Here is an 18,450-nt window from a genome sequence, read left to right as displayed (position 1 = left end):
AGGGGGTGCTTTCAGTGTATTCTGTAAATGAATTGTTCGTGGACTTCAAAGTACTGGCTGCTGTGCTAACGAGGAGAGATTTGCATAAGGCCCTAATCACGCGCATACTGATTAAGCTTCATTATGGAAACTGCCAGCTGCAATCTTTGTTTCTATTTTATTACAAAAAGAGGAACTTTTCATGCTTCAGTTGCCTTGACAATGTCAGTCCTAGCTGGTAGGAGAGACTAAAACTCCTCTGAGCAACTGAAGTTTCCTTATTCAGTTGAAGATTGCTATGGTGTAACTGAAGTTGTATTTCGCTTCTCCCCCAATCCACTTTCCACCTCCCACCCTTGTTCTTTTAAGAGTATAGTGTAGATTTGTTAGAAATAATAGTACCTTCTTTCCCCTACCCCATACCGCTACCTGTTTCTTCCTTGCTTTGGACTGTCTGAACCTCTAGAAGATTTCACAGCAATGCTGGACTGCAGTGACTATGTTCTAGGTGGGTACCAGCACGGTTCTTTCTTATAAGCTTTAATATGGAAATAGCGTGTGTGGAGTTGACTATGCATAAATGCTTAATCGCATATGCAACCAACTTCGGGGAGGGGGGAGAAGTGGATTGAGCTGGGAAGGAGGAAAGCATTTGCAAAGCACAAGCCTGCTTGAGTTTGCAGTAGGTCCCTCCCTACCACTAGCTCTTCTGGTTCAGAGGATATTTTCAGTAAATAGTGTGGATTTAGAGTTCAACTTGAATGGAGGACATTTTTGCTTTTTGGAAATTTCTATTGAGAGCATTTCATGTAGTTCTAAAAACAGTCTAAATCTGAAAGACGGTATAAAGTGTACCTAAATAATATGTACATATTAATAAAAAAAGTTTTGCATACCGAATGTGAATGTCTTATATAAAAAATGCCTAGTGAAAAATAAGATGGAGCCATAGTGCATAGTTGTTCCCATAAATGCTAATGCAGAAGGTTATTGGAATGGTTACTGCAATAGGACTGTTGATCAATTTCCAGATTTTAGAAACTGTTAACTGTTTTCAAATTTTGGCTAATACTAGCCTTTTTTATTTTTAAAAAATCAACTTCTGTTCTTCAGGAAACCATTTTTAAGTGCTGGAAAGCCTGTTTTTAGAGTTTTTCCTATAGAACAACAAGATTTGGGGAGGGGGATGTGTGGCTTGAATATATAAACTCTCTTTGGTGATTAAGATTTAAAATAGATTGAGGCATTTTGGTTTTTAGACTTACTGTGACCATGGTGGCCATATTTTGTGTTGAGTTTTTTCTGTTTGTATGCAAAATTGCTGAAACCTCTTTGGGTTACTCTGGTCACCTCTCCAGGTGATGATAAGAACTCCAAGTCTCTGATATCTTAGTTTTAAAACCTCTACAAATGATTTTTTTTTCCTGTAGGTAATTTTTCCTGCTTGAAAAATTGAGGCTGCCCCCCATCACCATCACAGTAGCTCAGGATAAAATAAAATGATAGTTCTGAAAATGTTTGAATTTTTAGCTGGAAGGCATGGCCTAAACCCAGGGTAGTACTAATACTTGTACAGCATGATAAAAATCACTATTAAAAGGGTTAATGACTAAAATAACAAACTGATGTCAAGAATTCAATCCAAAAGCAACCTGTAGACTGTGTATTAGACTCATACAGTCAGTTCAGTGTGCCTGGAGAGAAAAAACAAACTTCACATATCAAAAAAAGAACTTACTTGTATTTATTCTTTTATATCTACTAAGTTGGGAACTCAAGAAAGGAAAGGAAAGTACCTTTCTGAAATATTTTTAGCATTATATTTTAGAATTAGACATTATATCTGTAATTTTCAGTTCACAGTAAATATCATTTAAACATTCTTCCATTCCATTCCAATGTACAACATTCATAGTTGTACAGTTAATTAGGATTTGGTTTTATTTATTTTTGTGTATGTGTATTAAACTCTTGACAGTTTAATAGAAAATGCATAGAAGATTCACATAGAATACCTGTGACATAATTTTTAATTTTTAGATGTGGAAATCAGGATATGAGTTGTACAGGTCATGACTTGTTGAGAATTATGCCTACAGCTTTGTTTTTATGGTATGTGGAAAACATTGTTACCCTTCTGATGAATGTTAACTACTTCATCATTTTTTCCCACTTTCTTTTAAAATACATTCTAAAGGAAGCATTGAGCAGCATGTATGCTTAATGGTGTATTCTATTACATTTGTTGTGGTTTTTGTTGACTTTCACAAGATTTTGGTTAAGTCATTCAGAAAGCTGATGTTTACTAAGCTGTACACCTGTTCCTTTCAAACCTTAGTATGCTTTCAGATGATATTTAAATTTTTCTGTAGGGGGAAGGAAGTTATAGAACTACCATCATTTATGACCACAGACATACAAATTTGAACCCTTTGAACATGTGAAGAACAAAACAAATATATGATAGAGCTCCTTAAGCCCATAAGGCAAGCATTTGTTTCAAAAGCTGTATTTAAAAAGCTATTACACAGCTTCCAGGTTGGAAATGAAATTTATGAGAGAAGGATTCTTGATTCTTTCTCATCAGTTATGCATGTGGATAAAGTAACCATGGACAACATGGTTGGGACTACTAATGATTGTTTTGATTTTCTAGTTAAACATTTAAGCAGATGACAAAATGGGCTCTTCAGTCAAGAAATTGAATATAATATATAGTTTAAGTATTATTCTCTGCTAATAATTACAGTTAAATGGTTCTTAACCCATTGAGGGAAAAGGTAGAACTTGCTTGATAGTAAACTTCTTTGATTATAAATATGCTAAGTTTGAGTTCACAGGAGAAGTAGAATAAGATACATATTAAATGTATAGTTTTTACCCTTTAGAAGAGGTAGAAGAAAAGCAGACTTGTTCTTGTCTTTCCTCTTGCATATCTTCTAGGATACTTAATATTGCTTGATGAAAACGTATTACTATGAAAGCATTCACTTAGGATATCAAGGCACTATAATTTTTAACTGGGTGTGGTTGTGATTTAATTTTGCAGTTATTAGATGTATCTGTTATGCCTTGTAGTCCAGCTTCTGTACTGGTTTATGATTGAGGTATGAATTTGTTATATTCTCACTTTGACGCATGTTTAGTTTGTTCTGGGGGAGGGGGTGGGGAGTAAATATGGAGATATTTTTCTTAGACATGTTTTCATTTTATTCTGTTAGGTTGAGGTATTGTCCAGTCTGTAATCAAGATTACCAGTAGATTATTTAGGTTACAATTAATGAATATCTTTACTTACGAAAAAAGAAACTTTATTTGGGAATAACATATTTTACTTTGTGAGGTACTTCTCTCCTCCTCCCCACCCCAACTTTGTTTATTTAATATACTTTATGCTTCATATTATAAAACATTTTTTCTCTTTTTTATATTTTACTCTCTATTATAATTTTTTTTGCAGGTTAGATTTCTGATATTTCTCTTGGAAGAATCTTAAGGTTCTTTAGAAAGACAATTTATTTGTGGATCACTTCAGAGTTAAGGGAATCCTGAATTTCTTTCAGATAAAATTTTATTACAGTTTTCAATGTTTTAATGTTGATACCATCTCTCCTTGAACTGTAGGACTGTAACAATAGTCAATATTCTTGACCTTTTCCTTTGCCACAATTTTGCCTCCCTAACCACATCCCCAATGTTTTCAAAACCTATTCTCTTCTGATTTATTGCAGACTCAAGAATGAACAATCCGTCAGAAACCAGTAAACCATCTATGGAGAGTGGAGATGGCAACACAGGTACAAGATCGTTCTCAGATCCAGCTTTTTAATTAGATGTAATAGAGCTAAAAGAAGAAACTTCCCATTTAACTGTGACTTGTATTCGGTGAATAAAGACTAATTTGAGTATTGAGTTGTCAAATATTAGTATTTGCAGGAACTGGGATTGTATTGACTTAAGATTATCTAACTTCTTCTGCAGATTGTTTCGTCTTTTGCTGCCATATATCAGAGAAACTACAGAGTAGTTGAGAGACTAGTCCTTTGTGTCAGTTAGTTCTGGGAATGACTTACTAGCCACTTACTAAGCTGTGTGACTTCAGGCAGTTTCCCCAGTCTTTTTGAAAAAGACTTAATTTGTTCACCTATAAAATGGGGATAATAAATTTCATAAGTCATTGTGAGTATTGAAGGAAATGTGTTAAGCATGGTGCCAGCTACACAGTAGCCATTCAAAAAAGTTGAATGGCTGTAACAAAAACGTTGCTCTTGTTATCGGTGTTAATCAAAATGGGAAATCTTATCCACATTCAGTATAAATTGTATTGAAGTTATGGTATTGTGAGTAGATAAAAACACACACCTGTTTCTAATACATCCTTTTATTTGGTAATTTTTTAAAAAAAATTTACACTTGATTAAACCCTGTATCGAGAGAAAATTAATACCATAAAAATGAGGAAACTGAGGCCCCCATGGGAGGAAGGTGAGTCCGTAAAGGATAGATTGTCTCCACAGCCTATGACTATGACTATGTGTCTTTATCAACCATTTAAGAAGGGAATTATGGGCAGGGATACCCAGAAAGTAATAGTTTCACTAGGTTTTTACTAGCAGAGAGCGTTGCCTCTTTGACTTGTGATTTTTAAAATGCCTAACTATGAGAGATAGTAAAAATGAGAGTCACTCTTGGAGACTGTCTTTGTTTTCCACCCCTACTGGCCACAACACCTTTTAATTTGAAGTAGATGAGTTGAACCAATACAGCAGCTTCCTGCCTACATATCTTTCGTTTAAACTTTTTTGGTACCTGGAGATACTTGTTAATCTTTTAATCTCTAAAGCATACCTGCCTCTTTATGTGAAACTGAGCAGTGGGGCTTCCTGCTGTATTTAACATGTCTCTCAAGTTACTCCAACTGAGGCTAGCCAGGTAGACTGCTGTAAATACATCCCGTGAAGGGGAAGGGCAGCATTCTATTCTGTCTGAAGTGTCAGCCAGTCTCCTTTCTGTCCCGTTTGGGCTCCGCCTTGCATTTTTTTGTAGCAGCAGTCCCTCTGCCAGTATTTTGGCCACCTAGCTTAGGTGTGGGACTTGTTTGCAGAGAGAAATAGGGCAGTTGATCCCATTAAGACACTAGAAGAGAGTGAGCAGGACACCCATGCCTAAAGAATTCAGATTCAAAGAAGAGGCATGTATTTCTTAGGGAAGAGAAACAGACTCAGAATGATTGGAGAACACTGAAAAAAACACTATATCGGATTCCTTGGGAATCCATTACTATAATAGAAGTTTCAGTAGCTACCATTTATCGAGCACCACATTTAATAAAACCCTGATGACATGTTTTTAAAAATCTTAAGCACTGTATGCATTACCTGATTTTTGAGTTCTTATGGCAGCCCTGCAAGTTAGGCATTATTTCAAGGAATAGGAAATTGAGGCACAAAACCAGCCAGGAAATAAAGGCAGGATTAGGATTTACACCCTGCATATGGTTTACACCCTGCATATGGTTTCTCCCATGAACTGTAAAAAAATAAAACTGAAAATTTAAGCAAAGCTTTGTATATATGTATTTGGGTCTAAAACCATTTATAGAGCTATGTAAGATAAATTCTAGCTGGAACACTTGCTGAAACAGTCCCATGAATTTCTTGCCCTGTTTTAATATGGAGTGCATGGCAGACTCATTCACCATAGAGCTAAGCAGTATGAATTTAGATATTTTACTTTTTAATGTCTCTAAGACTCTGATTTTATGGCTGAAAACCAGTGCTTTCTTAGACTTTTTTATTTCCACCACCAGCAATGGTAGTTGATTTTACAAATAGGGAAAAGTTTTATTCCTTTTTCACAAGAATTACTGCTAATGAAATAATAAGAGAAATTGGATCAAACATGAGATGATCAGCCATCCTAACTCTGGAGCGTGGTGACTCACTTTCTGTATGTTGACTGAAGCATTTGTTGCCTTTAAAATTACACATTACTTCCATATTATGGACTTTTACATTCACTTGAGGATAACCTTGAATGTCTAGTTTCTCAAATGTTAAGGGTCTGTCACTGTGTTCTTAGCATTTCCCACTGATGTCAGTTGGTTAGCTTAGGAACATAAAAATACATTTGAGTTCCAGTTTGCATACTAAATACCATGTCTGATACATTAGATGTAAAATTACAGTCTACTGGGATTTCCCTGGTGGTCCAGTGGTTAAGACTACGCGCTTCCACTGCAGGGGGCGAGGGTTCAATTCCTGGTTGGGGAACTAAGATCCCGCATGCTGTTCAGCGCAGCCAAAAAATAAAAAATAATAAAACAAAATAAAATTACAGTTTACTCAGATAATTACTTGCTTATAAATTGATCTTTATTTAAAAATATAACTAACAAACCTGCAGATTGTTTAACTGTAAAGAATATATGGGTTCTTAGTTTTTGTTGGTTTATGAATAACAAGAAAAATTTTCAATGGAAAGAACCCTTAGCATTATACTAAAACCGAAGTTTCACATTTTGTGGATTCAGAATACTTTTGTGTAGACTACAACAATTTTAAACATTTCAGGAAAAAATAATTTTTGATTTTGTGACATTTTAAGAGAATGGTATTATAAAATTAAGATTGTATTTGATACGTTACTTCTTTGCCTTTCTCCAACCAGAGTGATTTATTTAGGTTGAGCAGCTAAATCTGACAATGTGCTTTTGTCAAACAGCCCTTATATGTTCACAGAAAATCTGTTGCTTAGGTTTATTAATTTATTTAAGTCTGTGCCTGTCCTATATGTAAAATACTATACTTGGTGTTATTAAAAGATGTTAATGCAAATAAATGAGATACCCTCAGTCTTTGAGGAGTTAGCAATCCATTAGAGATGAGACAGATACGCAGGTGACGGATTCAGGATAGATTATGGTAATTCAAGAGGAGGTATAGGAAAGTACCATAGTGGTATTTCTTTGAGGAAATTTGAGTATGTTCATAGGCCAGGTGGAAGGAACCACCAGAGAGAAAGGAATTAAAGAAAAACAACTGACGGAACTGAGGTAGGGGAAAGAGTTAGGATCAAAGGTACAGAATGGAGGGTTAACTTTGAAAATGGAAAAAGATATACCCTTTTTTTATATTGGGGAGAAGAAGCTAAGATCAAACAATGACAGAAAATTGAGGTGGAAAGGAGAAGGAAAATGAGGAATAATTCATGTTAGATTGTTCCATTTTTCTTATTTCTCTTTTAAGTAGTTGAGGCCGTCATCAGAGGGGAAGGCAAAGATAATAGTAATAATAATAGCAGCAGTTACCATTTGTTGAATTCTTACTATATGTGCACGGCTAGCTGCTTTATTATATATACTTTATAATTGTTAAAATACTCTTATAAGGTAAATAGTATTATGCCTATTTTACAGATAAGGGAAATAAATTCAGAACTGTTTAGTAATTTGTGATTGCAAAGACTGTGAGCCTTTCATTACCTTTCTTTCTTTTTTCTTTTTTTTAATTGGAGTATAGTTGCTTTACAATATTGTCTTAGTTTCTGCTGTACAACGAAGCGAATCAGCTATATGTATACATATATCCCCTCCCTCTCATTATCTCATACTGCCTCAAAGATTTTGAATGAAATGGATTTGGGGGTATGAGTAGAGTGAATGAGTTTTGACATAGTTACCTTTAAGGAATTGATTAAAATAAATAAAAAGGAGTAATATGCTTCTTGTGGGTCAGCTCAAATTAAAGAAAACAGATGTGTATCTTATGTCTCTGAATTTGCCTATTCTAGATACTTTATATTAAGTGGAATCATACAATATTTGTTCTTTTGTGTCTGACTTAGTTCGCTTAGCATATTTTCAAGTTTATCTATGTTATACAATCTATAGCTGAATAATACTCCATTGTATGTTTGTACCACATTTTGTTTATCCATTCATCTGTTTATGGACACTTGGGTTGTTTCCACCTTTTAGCCATTGTGAATTAATGATGCATTGAACAGTGGTGCACAGTTCTTTGGGGTATATAACTAATAGTGAAATCGCTAGGTAAAACAACACAAATTTATTGTCTTACAGCTCTGGAGGTCAGAAGTCCTAAAATTAGGGTTTGGAAGGGCTGCATTCCTTCTGGAAGCTCTGTGGAGAGAATTCATTTCCTTCCCTTTTCTAGCTTCTATAGGCTACCTACATTCCTTGGTTTATGGCTGCTTCCTCCATCTTCAAAGCCAGAAGTAAAGTGTCTTTAAGTCTGTCTGTCTGTCTGACTTCCCCTCTCTGTCTCTGTCTCTCTCTTTTCTCCTCTCTCTCTCTCTCTCTCTCTGACCCCTGCTTCCATCATCACATCTTCTCTGACTCTCCTGCCTCCCTCTTTCTCTTATAAAGACCATTTTGAGATTACACTGGGTCCACCCAGATAATCGAGGATAATTCCCCCCCATCTCAGGACCCTTGACTTGATCCAATCTGCAGAATCTTTTTTACCATGTAAGGTAACTATTCACAGCATCTGAGATTAAGATGTGGACATCTTTGAGTGGCTGTTCTGCCTGCCACAGTACTTTATCCTAAATTAAATCTGACCAACTGTATTATAGATGACAATTGGAAAAGTAAAGCAGTTGTATAAAGTTTTATAAACATCGGTAGGAAAAACCAAAACATTTTCTTTAATGTAAAAAATGTTAGACAAATTTTAAAGCCTTGCTCACTTTTTAATCAAAGGGCAGACTTCTTTCATCAGTATTCCTGACAGATGGTCATCTACCCTGTGCTTGGACTCATCCATTGTCAGGGAACAGTTAATTTTTAATGTACCCTATTCTGTTGTAGTACAACTCTGTTATCTATACTTTTTTGAATTCTGCCCTTACCAGTAACACAGATTAAAATGATTTTCCTCATCTTTTAAAAATGAAAGCTCTTCTGGAAGTCATTGCCCTATTCTAAGTCTTCTTCATTTATTTGACATTTATTATAAAGTGACTTATTATAAAGTAATATATTATAAAATATTACAATTCATTATAAAGTAATAATATAATAGTGGCTGTCATTCATTAAGTATTTACTAGATGTGTTAAACACTTACATAGATTGTCTCATTTAATCCTTATAACAACCATATGAGGCATTATTTTTTTCTCTTTATAGATCAGGGATTGAGGCTTAGATGTTTTTAGTCCCTTGACTAAAGTCACACATATCTATAAACACATATCTATAAAAGTGAGCAGAGCCATCCTCTTATCCTTTGAGCTATGTTGTTCCTTTTGTTTCGTCTCCAGTGTGCAAGACACTGTACTATACTCAGTAGGATCACTAAAGTTGAATAAAATATTAATTTGTTCTCAGGAAATTTATCTTACAGAGAAAACATGTATGCAAATGTAATAGAATATTCATAAGAAGTATTACATGAGTCTATGAGAATTCAGTGTAGGGAGAAATCATTTCTAGCTGGGAGGATGAGGGAAGGCTTTGAAGAAGGTGAGACTTAAACTGGACCTTGAAGCTGGGTAGGATCTAAATGTGATGGTAGTAGACAGCGTATGTTTAGGATGAAGAAACAGTAAAAGCTAACATGGGAAGAAGAAATCTGTACTGAAGGTTTCTAATTCCTTCAGATTTTTCCCATCGTGTCATGTGATTTCTAAATCCTTTATCATTTAGTCATCCTCAGAATTAGTATTACAGACTTTAGTGCAGCCACTGCTGTTACCATTGGCTTATTATTGTTATTTTTTAAAACTTACCGCTGGCTTATTATAATTATTTTTTTTATAATTAATAAAGGTAAAAATGACATCAGATTAAATTTTTAAAATCTAAAATGTTATTTTTTCTGATAATATTTAACTGTTTTGAAATATTAAGAGTTGTTTTATTTTAAAGCAACTGACTCACCTTGTAACCAGACAAGGACTCACTTTTAGGAGGACTCAGTTTTAAGCTGTTGATTCATTGAGTTTATGGTCAATTAACTGTAAGACTTTTTTATAACCTGAATTATGGTAGAGCTAAGGCTTCCTATCCTGACCTGGTTCACTTGATTTTTCATTCAAATGATTTTTTTTCCCAGGATAATATCAAGATCTTTTTGGCAACTGAAAAAGTCAAAGAAATTTGTTAATGCAACCTAATATACATTTATGAAGTGGCATTCAAAAAATACTATCAGAAGTTCTTAGCAACCAATGATGCATCTGTTCTGTGGGACTTATTAGTGCCATGGCTAATATTAGGGAGTTATGTTCTTAAGAGAGCATGATCAGACATCATTTTCTCCAAGATGAGGACAAAGGATATTGAAAAGACCAGGGCACCAGTGAATATATCTGCTATTTATCATAATAATTGAAGAATCTTGATGTCTTGAAACAGCGCTAGTTTTGGAAAATATTTCCAGATGAAATACCAGCATTTTCAGTCGAAGCCTCTGAAATTCACTGAGGAACAGGCCTCACATAAAGTTCTCATCAAAACAGAGTATAGCAATTGTACATTTCAGACTCCACAGGGCCATTTTCTTTTGAACTTACATTTATCCAAATAGGGTTATTACTAATATTCTTATTACTATTATTATTATTATTTTAAATGTATTACGTATTTTACTGTGTGGGCTTCATTCTGCACTGGCCAAAGTGCTCTTATAAGCCTCAGGGTGGAAATACCAATACCGATACTGATTTTTCTTGGTCTTCCTTCATAGTGATGTTTTAAATAGTGGGTAGTTCCACAGGTCATTGAAATTGGCTGGAGCACTTCTAGAGCCTCAGGAGCATGGTGGAGGATATATTACTCTGTTCTTGGTAGTCCAGAAGCAAAAAGTCAAACACTTATGGGAAAGATGGCTCTCCTCTAGTGTTTGGTTTGATAGATGTCAGTTAAAGTACATGGCTTCTAAGAGATTCTGACCACTACATAATGAGAAACTTGCCCTGGCCCTGCCCTTTGCTGCATGTGGGGAATTTTTTGTTGTTGTTTTGGAGTATACTGCAGAGCTTATGAGAATACTAAGTGACATTTGAATTAAGGTTATACTTTTGTTAAATGAGTGAAAGAGCAATTGATCTTTTCACCAAGTGATAACCCAGTAACAAAAATTAAGATTTTAAAGGTAGTATCCATTTCATTTTTATTCATTACCAATAGAATTTAGAGTATTAATAAGAGGATTTGTTTCTAAAAGGATGCTTTAGGCACAGATTGTAAGATTGTAATATTCTCCCTTCTTCCTTACAAAGCAGTTTAGTTTCCTATCATGCCACTTTTTTGTGTTCTTTTTTTCTAAGTATAAAAGATTTTTCCAGCCATGTTATACTTTAATCTTGCTTGAAGCAAAAAACTAGACTCCATTACTCTTTCAGTTAGATCCATTATATAGCATTCTGGCTTAGAGCAGTGGCAGTGGAAGCCAGGGGTCAGATTTAATAAGCATTTGCGAGAGGAGGAGAGGAGATTGAGAGGGAGTAAAAAAAGCAAGAAGGAAAGGGAGTAATCTAAAATGAATACCTGTATTTGGCTTGGGACTGGGATAGACGTAGCATCATTACCTGAGTAGGGACTGCCTGAGCTAGGAGTAGACTTGACAATGAGGTGATACATTCAGTTTTGAAGATGTTGCATTTGGGTGCCATATGGTACTTGCAGGTGAAGAAGTGAGTAATTGAAGATAGAGATATGTTCCTGAGGAAAGAAATCGGGCTGTTTATATAGGTGTGAAAGTACTTAGCAGGGAGATACTGCTGGGAGGAGAGTGGAATAGCTGAGAAGAGGACCAAGGGCAAAACTCTTCTACAAGATAGAAAGGGCAGACAGAGGAGGAGAAGCGCATGAAGTAGGATGTCCAGTAGGATGGCCACAGGCTGCACACGGCTGTTAAAATTAAAATTAAATTAAAAATTCAGGGGCTTCCCTGGTGGCGCAGTGGTTGAGAATCTGCCTGCCAATGCAGGGGACACAGATTCGAGCCCTGGTCTGGGAAGATCCCACATGCCGCGGAGCAACTAGGCCCGTGAGCCACAACCACTGAGCCTGCGCATCTGGAACCTGTGCTCCGCAACAAGAGAGGCCGAGACAGTAAGAGGCCCGCGCACCGCGATGAAGAGTGGCCCCCGCTCTCCGCAACTAGAGAAAGCCCTCGCACAGAAACGAAGACCCAACACAGCCCAAAATAAATAATAAATTAAAAAAAAAAAATTCAGTCAAGTTAGCCACCCTTCTAGTGCTCAGTGGCCACATGTGGTTAGTGTCTACCGTATTAGATAGCATATATATAAAACATTTCCATCATCACTTAAATTTCCTTTGGACAATGCTTAAGTGGTCTAAGAAAGAGCAACCGTGGAGATCAGAAGTGAACCCAACATGGAATTCCCTGGTGCCACAGTGGTTAAGACTCCACACTCCCAATGCAGGGGGCCCGGGTTCCATCCCTGGTCCGGGAACTAGATCCCACATGCATGCCACAGCTAAGAGTTCACATGTCACAACTAAGGAGCCTGCATGCCACAACTAAGGAGCTGGTGAGCCTCAACTAAGAAGCCTGCCTGCCGCAACTAAGACCCGGCACAACCAAATAAATAAATAAATAAATATTTTTTTTAAAAAGAAGTGAACCAGACAGCAAAGTTCATGGAGTTAGTATTCAGTGTAATCAAGTCTTGCAAAGAGGTTGAGACACAGAAAGCTTAAAATGTGACCTTTGGATTTGACAGTTAGTAGTTACTAGGGACTTTTTAAAAAATTTATCTTACTGAAGTATAGTTGATTTACAATGTTGTGTTAATTTCTGCTGTACAACAAAGTGATTTAGTTATGCATATATTTCTTTTTCATATTCTTTTCCATTATGGTTTATTACAGGATATTGAATATAGTTCCCTGTTCTATACAGTAGTACCTTGTTGTTTATCTGTTCTATATACTAGGGACTTTTTAAAAGGTTTTAGGTAAGTGGCAGGGAAAAAAATTGCTGTTGATAGAGAAATGAATAGTTGAGGCAAGGGAAGGATAAATGTAGGCAACTCTTTTAATAGAAGCTCTATGAGAAGCTGTGTAGCACAGTGATTAAGAGTTTGGCCCTGGAACCAAACCATCTGGATTCAGATCCTGGTTCTTTCACTTACTAGTTACGTTACCTTGGGCACATTGTTTCCTTATGTGCCAGTTTTCTTAGATATAATATGGAAATAAATAATAAAAATACATTGCATAGAATTGATGTTGAAAGCAAGTAGATGTGTAACTCAGAAAGTGCTCAATAATTAGTATTTACTATGAGTATGAGTATGGTGATGATGATGCTATATTGAATAAAAGGAAGGAAAGAGTGGGACAGGAGGTCAAGTCTGTTTATAAGCTAGGAGAGAACTAGTAGGAGGGGAGTGGTAAAGAAAGGATGGATGATTCAGGAATCAAAGTTCCTGAGGAGAAGGGAGGTGTTGGGTTTCAGAGCACTGGTAAATGAAGTAGCTTAGAGTAGAAGAAACCCTCTCCCCCACCACCACTTTTTTTTTTTTTTTAATTTTTAACATCTTTATTGGAGTATAATTGCTTTACAATGTTGTGTTAGTTTCTGCTGTACAACAAAGTGAATCAGCTACACGTATACATATATCCCCATATCCCCTCCCTCTTGCGTCTCCCTCCCACCCTCCCTATCCCACCCCTCTAGGTAGTCACAAAGCACCAAGCTGATCTCCCTGTGCTATGCGGCTGCTTCCACTAGCTATCTATTTTACATTTGGTAGTGTATATATGTCCATGCCACTCTCTCACTTCGTCCCAGCTTACCCTTCCCCCTGCCCATGTCCTCAAGTCCATTCTCTACGTCTGCGTCTTTATTCCTGTCCTGCCCCTAGGTTTGCAGAACCATTTTTTTGTTTGTTTAGATTCCATATATATGTGTTAACATACAGTATTTGTTTTTCTCTTTCTGAGTTACTTCACTCTGTATGACAGACTCTAGGTCCATCCACCTCAATACAAATAACTCAATTTCATTTCTTTTTATGGCTGAGTAATATTCCACTGCATATATGTGCCACATCTTCTTTATCCGTTCATCTGTCGATGGACACTTATGTTGCTTCCATGTCCTGGCTATTGTAAATAGAGCTGCAGTGAACGTTGTGGTACATGACTCTTTGAATTTCCCAGGGTATATGCCCAGTACTGGAATTGCTGGGTCGTATGGTAGTTCTATTTTTAGTTTTTTAAGGAACCTCCATACTGTTCTCCATAGTGGCTGTATCAATTTACATTCCTACCAACAGTGCAAAAGGGTTCCGTTTACTCCACACCCTCTCCAGCATTTACTGTCTAGATTTTTTGATGATGGCCATTCTCACCAGTGTGAGGTGATACCTCATTGTCGTTTTGATTTGCATTTCTCTAATGATTAGTGATGTTGAGCATCCTTTCATGTGTTTGTTGGCAATCTGTATATCTTCTTTGGAGAAAAGTCTATTTAGATCTTCTGCCCATTTTTGAATTGGGTTGTTTGTTTTTTTTTTTTTGATATTGACCTGCATGAACTGCTTGTATATTTTGGAGATTAATCCTTTGTCAGTTGCTTCATTTGCAAATATTTTCTCCCATTCTGAGGGTTGTCTTTTCGTCTTGTTTATGGTTTCCTTTGCTGTGCAAAAGCTATTAAGTTTCATTAGGTCCCATGTGTTTATTTTTGTTTTTATTTCCATTTCTCTAGGAGGTGGGTCAAAAAGGATCTTGCTGTGATTTATGTCAAAGAGTGTTCTTCCTATGTTTTCCTCTAAGAGTTTTATAGTGTCTGGCCTTACCTTTAGGTCCTTAATCCATTTTGAGTTTATTTTTGTGTATGGTATTAGGAAGTGTTCTAATTTCATTCTTTTCCATGTAGCTGTCCAGTTTTCCCAGCACCACTTATTGAAGAGGCTGTCTTTTCTCCATTGTATATTCTTGCCTCCTTTATCAAAGATAAGGTGACCATATGTACGTTGGTTTATCTCTGGGCTTTCTTTCCTGTTCCATTGATCTATATTTTCTGTTTTTGTGCCAGTACCATACTGTCTTGATTACTGTAGCTTTGTAATATAGTCTGAAGTCAGGGAGCCTGATTCCTCCAGCTCCGTTTTTCTTTCTCAAGATTGCTTTGGCTATTCGGAGTCTTTTGTGTTTCCATACAAATTGTGAAATGTTTTGTTCTAGTTCTGTGAAAAATGCCATTGGTAGTTTGATAGGGATTGCACTGAATCTGTAGATTGCTTTGGGTAGTATAGTCATTTTCACAATGTTGATTCTTCCAATCCAAGAGCATGGTATATCTCTCCATCTGTAGGTATCATCTTTAATTTCTTTCATCAGTGTCTTATAGTTTTCTGCATACAGGTCTTTTGTCTCCCTAGGTAGGTTTATTCCTAGGTATTTTATTCTTTTTGTTGCAGTGGTAAATGGGAGTGTTTCCTTAATTTCTCTTTCATATTTTTCATCAGTAGTGTATGGGAATGCAAGAGATTTCTGTGCATTAATTCTGTATCCAGCTACTTTACCAAATTCTTCGATTAGCTCTAGTAGTTTTCTGGTGGTATCTTTAGGATTCTCTATGTATAGTATCATGTCATCTGCAAACAGTGACAGCTTTACTTCTTTTCCGATTTGTATTCCTTTTATTTCTTTTTCTTCTCTGATTGCTGTGGCTAAAACTTTCAAAACTATGTTGAATAATAGTGGCAAGAGTGGGCATCCTTGTCTTGTTCCTGATTTTAGAGGAAATGGTCTCAGTTTTTCACCGTTGAGAATGATGTTGGCTGTGGGTTTGTCATATATGGCCTTTATTATGTTGAGGTAAGTTCCCTCTATGCCTACTTTCTGGAGAGTTTTTATCATAAATGGGTGTTGAATTTTGTCAAAATCTTTTTCTGCATCTATTGAGATGATCATATGGTTTTTATCCTTCAATTTGTTAATATGGTGTATCACATTGATTGATTTGCGTATATTGAAGAATCCTTGCATTCCTGGGATAAACCCTACTGGATCATGGTGTATGATCCTTTTAATGTGCTGTTGGATTCTGTTTCCTAGTTATTTTGTTGCAGATTTTTGCATCTATGTTGATCAGTGATATTGGCCTGTAGTTTTCTTTTCTTGTGACGTCTTTGTCTGGTTTTGGTATCAGGGTGATGGTGGCCTCGTAGAATGAGTTTGGGAGTGTTCCTCCCTCTGCTATATTTTGGAAGAGTTTGAGAAGGATAGGTGTTAGCTCTTCTCTAAATGTTTGATAGAATTCACCTGTGAAGCCATCTGGTCCTGGGCTTTTGTTTGTTGGATGATTTTTTATCACAGTTTCAATTTCAGTGCTTGTGATTGGCCTGTTTATATTTTCTATTTCTCCCTGGTTCAGTCTTGGAAGATTGTGCTTTTCTAAGAATTTGTCCATTTCTTCCAGGTTGTCCATTTTGTTGGCATATAGTTGCTTGTAGTAATCTCTCATGATCCTTTGTATTTCTGCAGTGTCAGTTGTTACTTCTCCTTTTTCACTTCTGACTCTATTGATTTGAGTCTTCTCCCTTTTTTTGTTGATGAGTGTGGCTAATGGTTTATCGATTTTGTTTATCTTCTCAAAGAATCAGCTTTTAGTTTTATTGATCTTTGCTACTGTTTCCTTCATTTCTTTTTCATTTATTTCTGATCTGATCATTATGATTTCTTTCCCTCTGCTACCTTTGGGGGTTTTTTGTTCTTCTTTCTCTGATTGCTTTAGGTGTAAGGTTAGGTTGTTTATTTGAGATGTTTCCTGTTTCTTGAGGTAGGATTGTGTTGCTATAAACTTCCCTCTTAGAACTGCTTTTGCTGTATCCCATAGGTTTTGGGTCGTCGTGATTTCATTGTTATTGGTTTCCAGGTATTTTTGATTTCCTCTTTGATTTCTTCAGTGACCTCTTGGTTATTTAGTAGGGTATTGTTTAGCCTCCATGTGTTTGTATTTTTTACAGATTTTTTCCTGTAATTGATATCTACTCTCATAGCGTTGTGGATGGAAAAGATATTTGATACGATTTCAATTTTATTAAATCTACCAAGGCTTGATTTGTGACCCAAGATATGATCTATCCTGGAGAATGTTCCATGAACACTTGAGAAGAAAGTGTATTCTGTTGTTTTTGGATGGAATGTCCTATAAAAATTAAGTCCATCTTGTTTGATGTATCATTTAAAGCTTATGTTTCCTTATTTATTTTCATTTTGGTTGATCTGTCCATTGGTGAAAGTGGGGTGTTGAAGTCCCCTACTATGATTGTGTTACTGTCAACTTCCCCTTTTATGGCTGTTAGCATTTGCCTTATGTATTGAGGTGCTCCCATGTTGAGTGCATAAATATTTACAATTGTTATATCTTCTTCTTGGATTGATCCCTTGATCATTATGTAGTGTCCTTCTTTGTCTCTTGTATAGTCTTTATTTTAAAGTCTATTTTGTCTGATATGAGAATTGCTACTCCAGCTTTCTTTTGATTTCCATTTGCATGGAATATCTTTTTCCATCCTTTCACTTTCAGTGTGTATATGTCCCTAGGTCTGAAGTGGGTCTCTTGTGGACAGCATATATATGGGTCTTGTTTTCGTATCCATTCAGCCAGTCTGTGTCTTTTGGTTGGAGCATTTAATCCATTTACATTTAAGGTAATTATCGATATGTATGTTCCTATTCCCATTTTCTTAATTGTTTTGGGTTTGTTTTTGTAGGTCTTTTACTTTTCCTGTGTTTCCTGCCTAGAGGAGTTCCTTTAGCATTTGTTGTAGAGCTGGTTTGGTGGTGCTGAATCCTCTTAGCTTTTGCTTGTCTGTAAAGGTTTTAACTTCTCCGTTGAATCTGAATGAGATCCTTGCTGGGTAGAGTAATCTTGGTTGTAGGTTTTTCCCTTTCATCACTTTAAATATGTCCTGCCACTCCCTTCTGGCTTGCAGATTTTCTGCTGAAAGATGAGCTGTTAACCTTATGGTGATTCCCTTGTATGTTATTTGTTGCTTTTCCCTTGCTGCCTTTAATATTTTTTCTTTGTATTTAATTTTTGATAGTTTGATTAATATGTGTCTTGGCATGTTTCTCCTTGGATTTATCCTGTATGGGACTCTCTGTACTTCCTGGACTTGATTGACTATTTCCTTTCCCATCTTAGGGAAGTTTTCAACTATAATCTCTTCAAATATTTTCTCAGTCCCTTTCTTTTTCTCTTCTACTTCTGGGATGCCTATAATTTGAATGTTGGTGCATTGAATGTTGTCCCAGAGGCCTCTGAGATTGTCCTCAATTCTTTTCATTCTTTTTTCTTTATTCTGCTCTGTGGTAGTTATTTCCACTATTTTATCTTCCAGGTCACTTATCCGTTCTTCTGCCTCAGGTATTCTGCTATTGATTCCTTCTAGAGAATTTTAAATTTCATTTATTGTGTTGTTCATCATTGTTTGTTTGCTCTTTAG

General features: G+C 36.1%; 1 protein-coding gene across 3 annotated transcripts in view; it reads left to right on the top strand.

The window, feature by feature from the left end:
* The window catches only part of POU2F1 (POU class 2 homeobox 1), a 170,861-nt gene that overhangs the window by 87,927 nt on the left and 64,484 nt on the right, over positions 1-18,450 (top strand). For all 3 annotated transcript variants that reach the window (XM_061183143.1, XM_061183142.1, XM_061183141.1), the window contains exon 2: positions 3,711-3,776. In XM_061183143.1, coding sequence (XP_061039126.1) covers positions 3,719-3,776 — 58 coding nt within the window. In that variant the 5' untranslated portion in view covers positions 3,711-3,718. The remainder of the gene's footprint in view (positions 1-3,710; positions 3,777-18,450) is intronic.

The sequence above is a fragment of the Eubalaena glacialis genome, chromosome 3, assembly GCF_028564815.1.
Source record: "Eubalaena glacialis isolate mEubGla1 chromosome 3, mEubGla1.1.hap2.+ XY, whole genome shotgun sequence".
In the NCBI taxonomy this organism is placed as follows: domain Eukaryota; kingdom Metazoa; phylum Chordata; class Mammalia; order Artiodactyla; family Balaenidae; genus Eubalaena; species Eubalaena glacialis.
Note: the sequence above shows the minus strand (reverse complement) of the source record. Positions and strands in the feature narration are given on the sequence as shown.